Source organism: Tyto alba, unplaced genomic scaffold, assembly GCF_018691265.1.
Source record: "Tyto alba isolate M040663 unplaced genomic scaffold, T.alba_DEE_v4.0 Super-Scaffold_22, whole genome shotgun sequence".
NCBI lineage: Eukaryota > Metazoa > Chordata > Aves > Strigiformes > Tytonidae > Tyto > Tyto alba.
In genome coordinates, this window is record NW_024881296.1 from 28766112 (window position 1) to 28778137 (window position 12026).

Genomic DNA, 12026 nt, shown 5'->3' on the forward strand with positions numbered 1-12026 from the left:
TACCACTCATGAATCTCTTTAATACTTTCCTGGGTGCTGTTTTAATGCTCAAGGTTAGAAAATATATTTCTCATTTGTCATCTGGTGTGCCTTCATGCACATGCCCCAGAACAGGCACAGAACCAAATACGATGTCCGTTGTGTAGTTATGCATCTCATAATGCTATGTAAAACATGAAGATTAATCAAGAAATGTGCAATTCCGTCTGCAAAGATTGCTGGTGACTTTTAAACCCCAAAAGGGTCTTTCCAGGGTATTATAGATATGCATCGTTAAGCAGATATCAGTGTAAATCAGTCCTTAAATAGTAAATTATTCCTCACTTCTTTTTCTTTTACCATCAACTCAGAAAGAAGAGGAAGCTCGCCTACGGGAAGAGGCAGAGCGGATTCGATTAGAACGTGAAAAGCATTTCCAAAGAGAAGAGCAAGAGCGCTTGGAAAGGAAGAAGGTAACTCAGTAGATGCAGAGAAACTGAAATTTGTTTTGCCTTAGTAGTTTGCTTGCACCTCAGCTGTAGAAAGTTATCCACGATATAAATGTGCCCTCGGAAAAGCTGCAGTCCTCCTCTGCATAGCCTGATGTGAAAGTGAAAGGAATATTGCCAACAGTAATAAATAATTTTTTTTTGCAATGAACAGATGCAACTATTTAATGATAAGCAGTGGTGGTTTGGGAAAGATTTTCAAATTAATGCCAGCAAACATTATTTTACCCCTTTACATTTCATTGTAGAGGCTTGAGGAGATCATGAAGAGAACTAGGCGTGTAGAAGCTGTAGATAAGGTCAGTGCTGCTACTTAACATGTGTAAATATTGGGCATGTTTCACTTCTTTAGTGCCATTTTTAATTTACAAACCTGTGCTTCCTTCGTAGAAACCCAATGACCAGCAAAATGGACATATATCAAAGGCAGATATTCCTGGAGAAGCAGGTATTGTGTTTAACTGTGCCCTGAGCAAAGCAGGTGAATAAATGCCTGCTAAGCACAATAATTTGAGATACAGTTCAGAAGCTTGGCACACTAATTGCAGTAAAGAAAGCCATGAGAGGAGTACAAGTGATGTCTTAGCAAACTTGATTTATTTAGCCTTTCCATATAGGTAGTTAGCCATTACCAAATTAGCTGTTTTAGCAACTTAGTTTAAACATTGGTGTTTAACAAGAGGGAGTTGCTTACCAAGTTTAATTATTTATAAGGTGAAAAGAAACAAATTATTTACTGATTCTGATCACAAAATAAACTAATTCTATAGTTTCTTATGTATAAAATTACAAAAGTGGTTGTTGAACACTTGTTTCATTTTCTTGAAGGGTTGTTTCATCTCAGTCATCAAAACAAGCTGTTCATTATCTCAACATCTCCCTGTGATTTCTCTCTTCCACACCTGCTGCCTTATTCACTTGGTCTCAATTTCTATTTCTTTCAGAATTCAGCTCCTACAAAAGACTTGTCTCCTTGTCACACCCACACTTTCAGTCTTCCCTTCTGTCCTGTTCCCTCTATCTCTTTTTTTTTTCCTGTTCATTTTAAGTAAAGTTTTATGTAAGATTTTAATACTTAAAGCGAAGGAAGCAAAATAAAATGTAGCTTATATTCAACAGTCACCAAGTGTGAATTAGCAGTATTTAAAGGTAATGAAATCAAGCTATCAAATGACTTATCCTATTGTAGCATAACACTGTAATTACATTAATCTTTATTTCTCTTTTGTGTTTGAGTTCAGTAACATGGAGGATGAATAACAGCACTGGCTGTGTGTACTTTTTTTTTTTTTAATGTTAAAGTGGATGCTATAATTACCACTGCCAGGAAACCTTTTGATACAGATTTCATGATGTGTGTTTGGAAGTTATTTGTTTCCATATTATCTTAGGGGAAAAGAAAAAGTTTGGGAGCTGCTAATACAGAATGCATCTGGGATGCCATCTTTTGCTGCAGGCACTGTTGAAGGTGCTATAAACCACTTAAATTATTCCTGAAACTGTAAACGGTTCTATAACCTGTGGCTAGCACTTTCCTGTTTGAGGTAGAAGACAAGTAGTGATTTTCCTGAGGCCTACGAGAATTTGGACCTCCATTTCCCCAGGCCCAAGGGAAGGTTGGAGTCCTTGAGTGAGTGGATAAAGAGAAAACTGCCCTCACCCTCAGGGCTGCTCTGTTGTTCGGCTTTGATTTATCTAGACATGCGGTTGAGCTAAAGGTGTGAATCAGTGGACATATTTCAGCCAACTCCAACTTTATATATTATGCTCTAACAGACTTTTGACTATACACAAGTGGTGATTTTTCTTTTTTTTGGTCTTATCCTTTGGCAAAATATCAGGAGACCTTTGTGGGAGTGACCAAATCACACAGTGAAACAGAACCCATCACCTTTTTGTCATTTGTTTGGCCTCTGCTTCAAAATAGGAGATAACTCTGCCTTTCCAAAGCAGAACAACTTTAATTTCCTTTTCTCTTTTAAATGTTAAAGCCGGTGTATTTTCCTTGTTCCACTTGTAGAAGCACCGAAACCTGTATTGCTGATATATTTTGTGTAAAAACTTAACCAAAGAACAGACTAAGACATTTGGTATAAAAGACTTCAGCGCAAGCATTTAGGGCACAGCAGAACACGAGCAGCTGAAGGAGGGTCTTCTCAGATGAGGTTTTGGGTAACTGAGATAAATATGTCCAAGGCTGTGAATATGAAATTGTCCTTGTGATTACTGTAACAGATACTAGTATGGGTGGGGTGCAATTGCTTCCTTTTGCTGAGCTGTATGGGAATTACTGTGACTGTAGATACAATGCAGAAGGCTGTAGATGTGCTCTAAAAGAACATCCGGAGGCAGACCAATAACATCTATCATAGGGTCTTTGGATGAGACACAAAGATAATCTAATTTTATGTTGCTCTCTACAGCATTTTATAGTAGTGATTTGGTACTTGTTGCAAGAATTATACTTCCCATGGAGATTTTTTTCCTCTTGATTTCCTTTTGGGTTGCAGTCAGTGATCAACACAGGAACCAAGAAATTCCAGTGTATGCAATTGATGATGTTCCAGTGTTCTCCTATTCCGTTCTCTAGCGATGCTTGAAAAGCGCCAACATAATATTCTGTCAGATATCAGTCTATTCTGACCACTGGCTGATGTGTTGGAATTGTGTATAACATTGTAAAATATTTATTCTTCTCCCTAAAGCTTTGGAATCTGTGGCCTTTACTTTGGACCTGAAACAGGGCTTGTGTGCCCAAAAACTTGACAAAGGAGGCAGGGAACGGGAGGAGTAGGGGAACTCTTTGTTTAAAACTTTAGCTTGCCTTGACTGTGCTGTCCTTTGCAGGAAATGTTTTATCCTAATCTGCAGGTAGGGGATGTTGCTTGGTTTCATGAAAACTTGTTTTCTGTCTCTAGTCATAACCAGTCCTGCATCTCTCTTGGAACCTGCAGGAGGACCTCAGCCTCCGCCCGCCGCCCAGTCGCCACACAACGGGAGACCCGTCACCTGCACACGTGTGATTGTTTCACATCAACCCCCCGTAAATATGGACAGGTAAGAACACGGCGCAGTACTGGAGGGTGTTTAGAGGATGAGGGTTACTAGTGTAATAAATCATATTCAGATCCACGTATTCATTAACTAAACAAGAAACAGCTGTTCGATCTGCCTTGTTTCCTGTTGATCTTTATGCTTTCTTGTTTTCAGAAAGGAACTTTATCATCTTTCACTTAGCAATAACCCATTTTTGCCAAGTGATAGGGAAGAGTTTTGTAAAAATACAAGATGTTCTTTGTAGTGTTTGGAACATGTTGTTTGCCAGCAATTATTACATAAATCAAAACTTAATGGAAAGGGCAATTTTTTTCTGTTCCTTTCCGTGATTTAGCTTCCTAAAAGCCACCCTGGATTTCCAGTGCTAGTTTTGTGATTGGAATAATGAACACTGTGCTTTCAGCCTAGATGTTTCAATTTCTGAACCGCTTGAAGTGATAGCAAGTTTTGCAGACTAAGCACAAGTCCCTTATGTGAGATACAAAACTACTCGTTTTGGCTTTGCATTTAAAAAAAAAAGCCTTTATCCTGTATAAGGAGGACTTGGGGAGACAGATATTTAACATCGGGAGCTCTCTGTAGCCATGAAGCTAGTTACTCAGACTTTGAGAAATTCTTGAAATGCTTGAAACCTTGGTGTTGAACCAAGTGAAATCTGTTACATAAGCATGAGCTGTCAGTTATTTCAATTTTAGTAATGCAGAAAGCCAAATAATCCCATAGTCCTTTCATATTTTATGCAGGCAGTGCCAGAACATGCATGGAAAAACTTGAATGTGGGAGGCCATCACACAGTCTGTGATGGGCGGTATGCTTATGGGTGTGATTGGCACTAATTGAAGGAGGAATTTGCCCTCTCGGTCCCTCTGTATGCCTGGGGGATCTTAGCCTGCTGTCATGCTGACAAGGATGCTCCTGCTGAGAGAAGTTCTGTTAGTGACATCGAGCACTGAACTGCATTGGATGACCTGCACAGAGCTGCTTCATAATTGTCTTGGGCAGCTGTTAAATGTTAATCACTCCCAGCGTTATATACACCTTGATGTTTGTAATATAAAATGTGCCACGCTAATGAATGCTGTCCTGTAGCGTTATAACCCGTGTGGAAGGAACCTCAGAATGGCCAAAGTGAATAATAAATAAATTAGATTAAGAACAGCCAGATATACCTGATATTGTAGCACACACACAACAGCAACTGTTGGAGATGGTCTCTTGTGTGAGCACCTCTCTCCAGCCCCAAGGAAGATTTGGCTTTTGTCTGGAAAAGCCTTGAGTATGTTTTAAGAACAAGATAGCTCACATTTCTGACCTGAACGTACAAAGGCTTTGCCTGGGGGACTTGTGCAAAGTGCTTATGTGGGCAGAAGGAGGGAGTGAAGGAGAGGAGTCTTCTCAAAGCCCACAGTTTCGTTCTCCTCCTACAGTGTAGGAATGGTGGGAAATTTCACTGGGCCTAGGACAGAAGAAGTGTGTCAGTGGGTTTGTTTTGTACAGCACGGGGTCTAGCCTGAATCTGTGTCTTGGAACAGGACTGGTGGTTGCTGTTCAGTGACCAAACCCAGAATACTTGTAGTTGGGGTCGCTTCCCAGAGGGTGCAGGTGCTCCATCCCTTGCACCAGTAGTGTTGGAGGAGGGTGTCTTGGAAAGCTGGCAGAGCTTTGTGTGAAGATAAGGAGTTCTACTCTGGGGCATAGTGGGAAGTTGCCTGACTGCTTACTGTGCTGAACCTTCATCCCTATTCCTCCCCATCACGTCATCCGTCCTGTGTCAGCTCTGTGCCTGGGATTCAGTTGGAAATAGCATGCTTGCTTCCATGGTCGTGAGTACAACACAACTGACAAAAATTTTTAAAATTCTGGCAGAGTGAAGGCGATTGATGTCAATACTTCACCATTTTCTGTTGCTGCTTTTGATCAGCAGTGCTGATCTTGCACTGGAACTTCATTAGGGTTAGGCTGTTGCACAGATGCTTTTTAGCTGCCATGAAGCTGTCTTTCAGATGCTTGCAAGACTGTTATGTTTGGAAATGCTCTCTGAACAACTTGGGCAACTTCTTTTATTACATAGGCGTCTTGCTACAAGCACACTTACGGAATATGTTAGAATGCCAAAATTATCCAGTTCTTTCTGCATTCCTGTATGCCTGGAAAGACTATCCTCCAGTGTTATATTAGGCACTGAGACATCGGTAAGAATGTACCATAAGACAGTAAGAACAGCTGTATCAAGTCAAAAATCCATTACTTTTTTGTGTTCTTTGGTTTAATGGCTTGTAGCGGTCACTTAGGGAGAGAGTGTAAAGGGAAAAAAGGTAAGTACCAGGGGATCTGCTGGTCAGTGAAAAGTTACTAAGCATTGTGGTCCAAATGCAGCTATAGGCTCAAATGGTCCCTAAGCTGCTAGTTACCAGAAGCAGGAGGATATACCAATCTCATAGGAATTTGTCTAATCTCCTTCTGAGCTTATGGCCTCTAAGATGTCCAGTGGAAATTAATTCCACAGTTCCAGTTTTCCCTTTGTTTCTTCTCAATTTTCCCCCCTAGTAATTTGGTGGAGCAAATAGCATAAACTATAGAACATTTTATGGTATAAAATTCAGAAGATTCATAGTTATGGTTTCCTCTTCTGCACCCCCTTTGTGATTTTATAGACTTCTCTGTCTCAAAAGACACCCTTCAAGTCTGTGAATCCTGTGTATGATACTGACAGTGCAACAACAAATAAATACGAAGAACTATTTGTCTGTGAAGTCAGCTGATGAATTGGATAGAAAAATTAATATGTTTGCAGAAGAAAGAGACTTCTTCATTGTACCAATACTGGTTGAAGTACTATGCTGTTTAATTTATATGAATGAGCAGCTGCTCTCTTCTTGCCTCTTTCTTACCCCATCCATCAAACTTGCGTGTTATCCCAGCTCTGGTAAGGTTATTGGCAGTAGATGGGGATGAAGTAAGTAATAGGATACCTTATAGTGAGTAATAACCTAATAACTATACATTATAGAGCAGATTTTATTAGTCCTAAAGCATTTCACAGATTCTGCTCTTCATCTTACAGATGTGGATCTCTGGCACAAAAGGGTGATGTGCCTTGTGACCTCGCCCAGGCAGCCAGCAGGGTTCCTGTGTTTGCTCTCAAACTCAGTGCAGTGAAACATATTTTTTACTTTGAAATTTGCTCAGCATACCCACAGATGAGAAAAGGGTAGTGCCTTACTGAAAAAGAACTGGTGATGGTTTGAAAAACTGGGAAAAGCTTGATATGAAAACCAGCATGTCGTTCTCAGAGGAAATCTGGGCTTTGGATAAAGTGTTGCCACTTTCAAAAGAGCAGTAATTATTTTCTGTCTCTTGGGAAGTATTGTAAAACAATTCTGTAATTGTTTGTGAAGAGCTGGACACCCAAAGATGCCAATTACAAGCAGGTTTTTAAAGACTAGTAAATGTACTGTCAGGAGGAAATAAGCCTGTGAAACCAAGCCACCTGCTCAGAAATGCCCTGAGGAAATTGATAGCCTAGTTTCAGTCTAGGAAAATTGCATCTGAGCCTTTGTGGCTGAAGCATTTCCAAACAACCTGAACAATCGTGATGTGGTTTGAACAGGGAATAGGTACCCAAGATTGTCAGGATCTAACTGTTGAGGGCCTTAAGAAGCACTGGTGAAAGAGCACGTGATTTTTCAGTGTCAGTTGAGTACTTGCTCTTTCTCAAGGAGCTCATGGTCCCATTAGTGTCATCCTATTCACTGAAGTAGCACCTGAGTTTCTCCCCTCTGGCAAGGTAGCACACGCTGTCTGCAAAGACAGCAGGGTTTGTCAATGCAGCGTCTAATGAAAGGGTGGGGAGGGGAGGGGCAAGGCTGTGAGACCCGACCATGTGTCTTCTCAGGAAAGAGAGTGTGTGTAATTGGAGAGTGTGTCTGCGCTTGTACCGCTCCGACAGTGCAAGGGCTTGCTCGCAAGGCATCTCTGTCAAGTGGGAGATTGAAAAAGAAGGTGCTGATTGACATGCAGTATGCTGGGAGGTGTTTCTTTTGGATCATCTTGGGCATGATCAAGGGGAGGAGTGCAGAGTTGGGTAGTGCCTTGGGAATAAGCCCTGAGAACTTGCAGGGGAGGAGGGACTGAAAGGAGAACTGCGTTGGTTAGGGAGTTTTTTCTCTGGATGAGTGGCAGTTAGAAGAGGCTGCTCCAGAACTGGAGGCAGGCGGAGATCCAAGGAGTAACAGAAATGACAGTGATCCTATTTAAGAGAAATCACATCGATTTGCAATGAGAGGAAGGGTATGGCAAAGGTTAGGAGAGCTGAAAAAGGTGTTAGAGGCTGTAAATTACATTAGGTGGGTGGCTCACGATAGCAGTGGTGGTGCTGCAGGGCTTTTCTTACTGCTTCCCCTTGCAGTCACTTCTCGGAACTTCAGCGTCTGTAAAGTGCTCTGTCTGCATATCGGGTAGCCAAAGGTAACAATCCTGTGTGTTTGAAGGAAGGCATAGCTAGTACTCGGCTGCAAAACCCGTTTTTCTACTGTGGTAGAACACAGTTTTGTCTTTACTGGCTAAAAGAATGCCCAGGATTAATGCAGACTTTTTTTCCATTTATAATATTGCCTTGAGGAGGACTAAATTTCTGTTCTAGATGACGTGTGTGAGGAATTACCTCTGTTTCTCTTTCAGCAATCTCAATCCAGAGAAAAATGCAAATGAAAATGGAATGTCTATGCAGAATGATAACTTTGAAGAGATTATAAACCTGCCTATTGGTTCTAAACCATCCCGGCTGGATGCCATGAACAATGACGGAAGCAATAGTCCTGAGATTCCTTTGAATCCAATTCTAGCCTTTGAAGAGAAGGGGACTCTTTTGCCTCAGGTAGAAAGTGTTCAAACACATCAAACAGCAGGTAGGTTTGCCTTGGTTCATTAACACTTGTAACTTGTCGTAATTGACAGAGAACCTAGAGCTCTTATTTGATATAAGTTGATTAATTTGAGCATTTTTAAACCCTCTATTATTTGGGGAAAGGAGAGCATCTTCTCTTTGTAAAGCCGTGCATGCCAAGTACCTGTAGATGCTGTGCAAATTATGGTGAGGCCTTATCTTTTCTTTGAGGGAGACTTCTCGGTTACACTGCACTTGCTGCCGTTTGAAGCTGCTTGAAAATGTTTGCCCTGCACTTTCAAACAGAAATGCTGAGTGGCAGCTGCCGTTCCTCGCTTAGGATCAGCAATCGTCTTCTAGTTCTGCAAGTGTAATATCTGATATGCACAGGCAGAAGGGGAGCAAGTACCCACCTTCTATGTAAAATTCTGGATGTGCTTCCCTCATCAAGTTCTTGCTGCCATCAATACTGAGGGATGGTTTGCAGCACACCAGATTTTTCTGAATGACATCACAACTTTTAAAGGATGTTAGGTAAACAAATACTAATTTAGCAAATTAAACTGGACAACTACTTTCTTTTTCTGTGGCTAGAAAATGTAAGAAAAATCATCTTACATAATAGCATAAATGCATAGCATTTTGAAGCATTGTCACTCTTTGCTCACCTGTCATTTTTGATACCTTCTGTCGTAGAAGTGATCTGATTGTTTCTTCTGAAGAACCAAAGGTGATATGAGCATCTCTGCAGTCAGTGGAGTTTCTTCCATGCTATGAAGGAGTGTTTTATTTTTTTCTCTCCAGTTTTTTAAAGATTTCTTGAATAACTTTTTTGGAAGGACTTTAGCAAAACCAGCAGAAGAAATGATGGGAATAGACTTGGATCACCTTTCTAATAGCTTTCATCACTAGAAAAATCATGCTTCACATGCATTACTTAATATGGCTTTTTTCAACAAGCTTTTTCTGTTAGTAAATGAATATTTGTGCATTCCTTAAGACACGAGACACTGGAATCTGAAAGCAATGGGCTGATTTGGGTGGTGGGACTGATTCTTTTTTTAAAAAGACGGGTGTTGGTTTAAAAGTTGTAATTGTAAAATTGGCAAAGAATCTTTTACACTTTGTGGTTCTAATACTTGAAAAATAAGTACCTCATTGCTCTACAAGTAGAGCCAATGGGGTGTTTTATTTAAACCTGTTGGTTTGAATATTATTGCAGAGAACTCTAATTATGGGGGCAAAGTATAGGCTTCTGTATCAGGTTCTTGTAAATGTAATTCCTACAGGGACATTCTGTAAATTGAGACGTCACTATGATCTTCTCACATTTTCTCTAAAAACACAAAACAAGGCAGGTTTTAAAATGTGAAAATTTGAAAGCATTATTTTTTCATGCACAAGAGGAAAACCTATTGTTCTCCTAGATGATGTATTTATGAATTTTGTTCAGTACAGAAATAAATCGTTTAACTGAATAAATTAGAAAAATGTGGTAAAATGATACTGCAAACTTGATTTTTTTAGTTACATCCATGTTCACAATACTATAAAAGATGTGTACGCATACGTGCACACGTGTGCGTGCACACCCAGGGAAATACCTTGTTCTGAGTCCTGTAAATTGCTGCTGTTCCCAGTGATGGAAGACTTTGCCTTATCAGACTACTGAAGACTGTGTGAAACCTGAAGTGTTTGATTTTTGGATGATGAAGCAGGTTTGAGGATTTTTTGGGTTTGCTCGTTTCAGAGCAAATGGAAAATGGTCATTTTTTTGTGCTTTTTATGTAGTGTGTGATTTTTATCAAGCAGTGCGGTCTGGGTGGCAAGAGGAGCAGTGCAGGTTGCCTCCTCTTTAGTTTGATGCTGATTTCTACTGACATTGTTCCATCCCTCGCTTTTGGTTGCCATTGGGCAGGACTGTAAAATCTTGCACCTTTTTGTGCTTTGATAAAGCATGCTGTTACAGGCAGAGCTCACTCTAGGTATCTGAGTTTGAAGCACCAACCAGGGCTTGATGCGATGCTCACTGAAGGCAGCGATTGTCAGATCAGATCCTTGGCTAGTGGAAGCAGGGCTTTGTGGGGTTTCAGTTCATGCTACCAGAGAATGGACCATTCAGATTCCTGCGCTTGCCTTTAGCGAGCACTGGGCCAGGCCTCTGGCAAGCTGTGCAGAAAGTCTGCGCTAGCCGAAGAAATCCTGAGACAAAAGCTGAAGAGTTTTTGAAGGAATTACTTTCTGCTGCTGCCAAGTGTTCATCTTATACAGGAGGTGGGATAAAAACAATGGAAATGCAATGAAAAAGATACTTCATCTGCCAGAATATAAATGGAAGGGAGCAACCAGCCATTCAGTCAGAATGCTTTCAATAGCAGCTTGTGACACAGTAAAATGAATTGGGTTCCCTTCTTGTTTTCTTTAGTTTTCCATGTACATAGCCACAATATTCTGAAGTGTCCAAAATGTGTAGTTTTTCTTTGATCCTATATATAGCATGTAAGTACCAAATAAAACTTGTTTGAAATATTTACTTCTATTTATATTTTCATTTTCTTGCATAGTTGAAACAGGAGTCAATCTGTGACGGAAAACTCTTCTTGCTATTCCTGGTCTGCTTAAAACTTTTCTTTAGGTTTCCTCTAATCTCCGTATTAGAAAATCAGTGCCAGGTCGCTTACAGCTAGAAAGAGAGCATAGGAATAGCCAGTAAGATTTAGCCTTAGTTTTAAGTTTGAGGATTCATTTAGGCTCGTTTTGATCTTGATCTATTTAGGCTCAAGTGTAAATTATGATGATTGTTTTTTATGAGACTTCAGAACACTTGCTTCAGTGTTTGCAGCACAGAGATGAAAAGCTTGCTTCATTTCTCCTGTGCGGGTTTGATTTTTTTTTTAAACAGGACTGCAGTAAAAACAATTTAAAATTGTATTCATTCCAGGTTTGCTTCAAATGAGAGAGAACATTTCCTCCTTTTCAAGCGCCCAACATACAAATTAAAAGCTAGGGAACTGGGAGTAGAATTAGATGTATGAATCAAAAAAACAAACAAACAAACAAAAAAACTAAAGAAAAGGGGGAGGATTGAAATTTTAAGTCTTGGTTTAGTCCCTTTTCTTTACATGCAGGGAAAAATAATTTCTGTTGAGTATTGTTGTTGATAATAAAACATGGTATCAGATGAAGGCCAGCTCCTTTCTGTTATAATTGGTTTTGTTGTTTGTACTATCAGAGGCAATGCTTAACTACCCAGTAAGGTAGAACTAGGAATTATAGAAGTGACAGATGGCTGTTCTGAAGGCACAGAGTAGTAACTTTTCACAGCAGCCAGTCTGTGCTTTGGAAAGACTCAGCTGCTTGCTCACCTCATAACAGCACAACATAAATGCTTAGGGGGGGGTGATATTCAATTAATTTAGTTCCATACATCTCAACTACTGGGTTGTTCACCATTAGCTTTGCTTGTTTCACATGTCTTTTATCGCCTCATTCCTGATGAAGAGTGCTTTGTTATTTGCTTTCTTGCAAGGGCCTTGACGTATTGTTTGCAATTAAATACGTAAGAAAACCAGTCAGATTCTAATGTCATTACTTAA

General features: G+C 40.2%; 1 protein-coding gene across 8 annotated transcripts in view; it reads left to right on the plus strand.

The window, feature by feature from the left end:
• MAP7 (microtubule associated protein 7) overlaps positions 1-10963 on the plus strand; it is a 116718-nt gene extending 105755 nt beyond the window's left edge. For 7 of the 8 annotated variants that reach the window (XM_032983117.2, XM_032983118.2, XM_032983119.2 and 4 more), the window contains 6 exons: positions 351-452; positions 737-787; positions 879-936; positions 3407-3545; positions 8226-8452; positions 9127-10963. In XM_032983117.2, coding sequence (XP_032839008.2) covers positions 351-452; positions 737-787; positions 879-936; positions 3407-3545; positions 8226-8452; positions 9127-9137 — 588 coding nt within the window. In that variant the 3' untranslated portion in view covers positions 9138-10963. The remainder of the gene's footprint in view (positions 1-350; positions 453-736; positions 788-878; positions 937-3406; positions 3546-8225; positions 8453-9126) is intronic. The other variant, XM_032983120.2, reaches the window with a different exon arrangement.
• The last annotated feature ends 1063 nt before the right edge of the window (positions 10964-12026 follow it).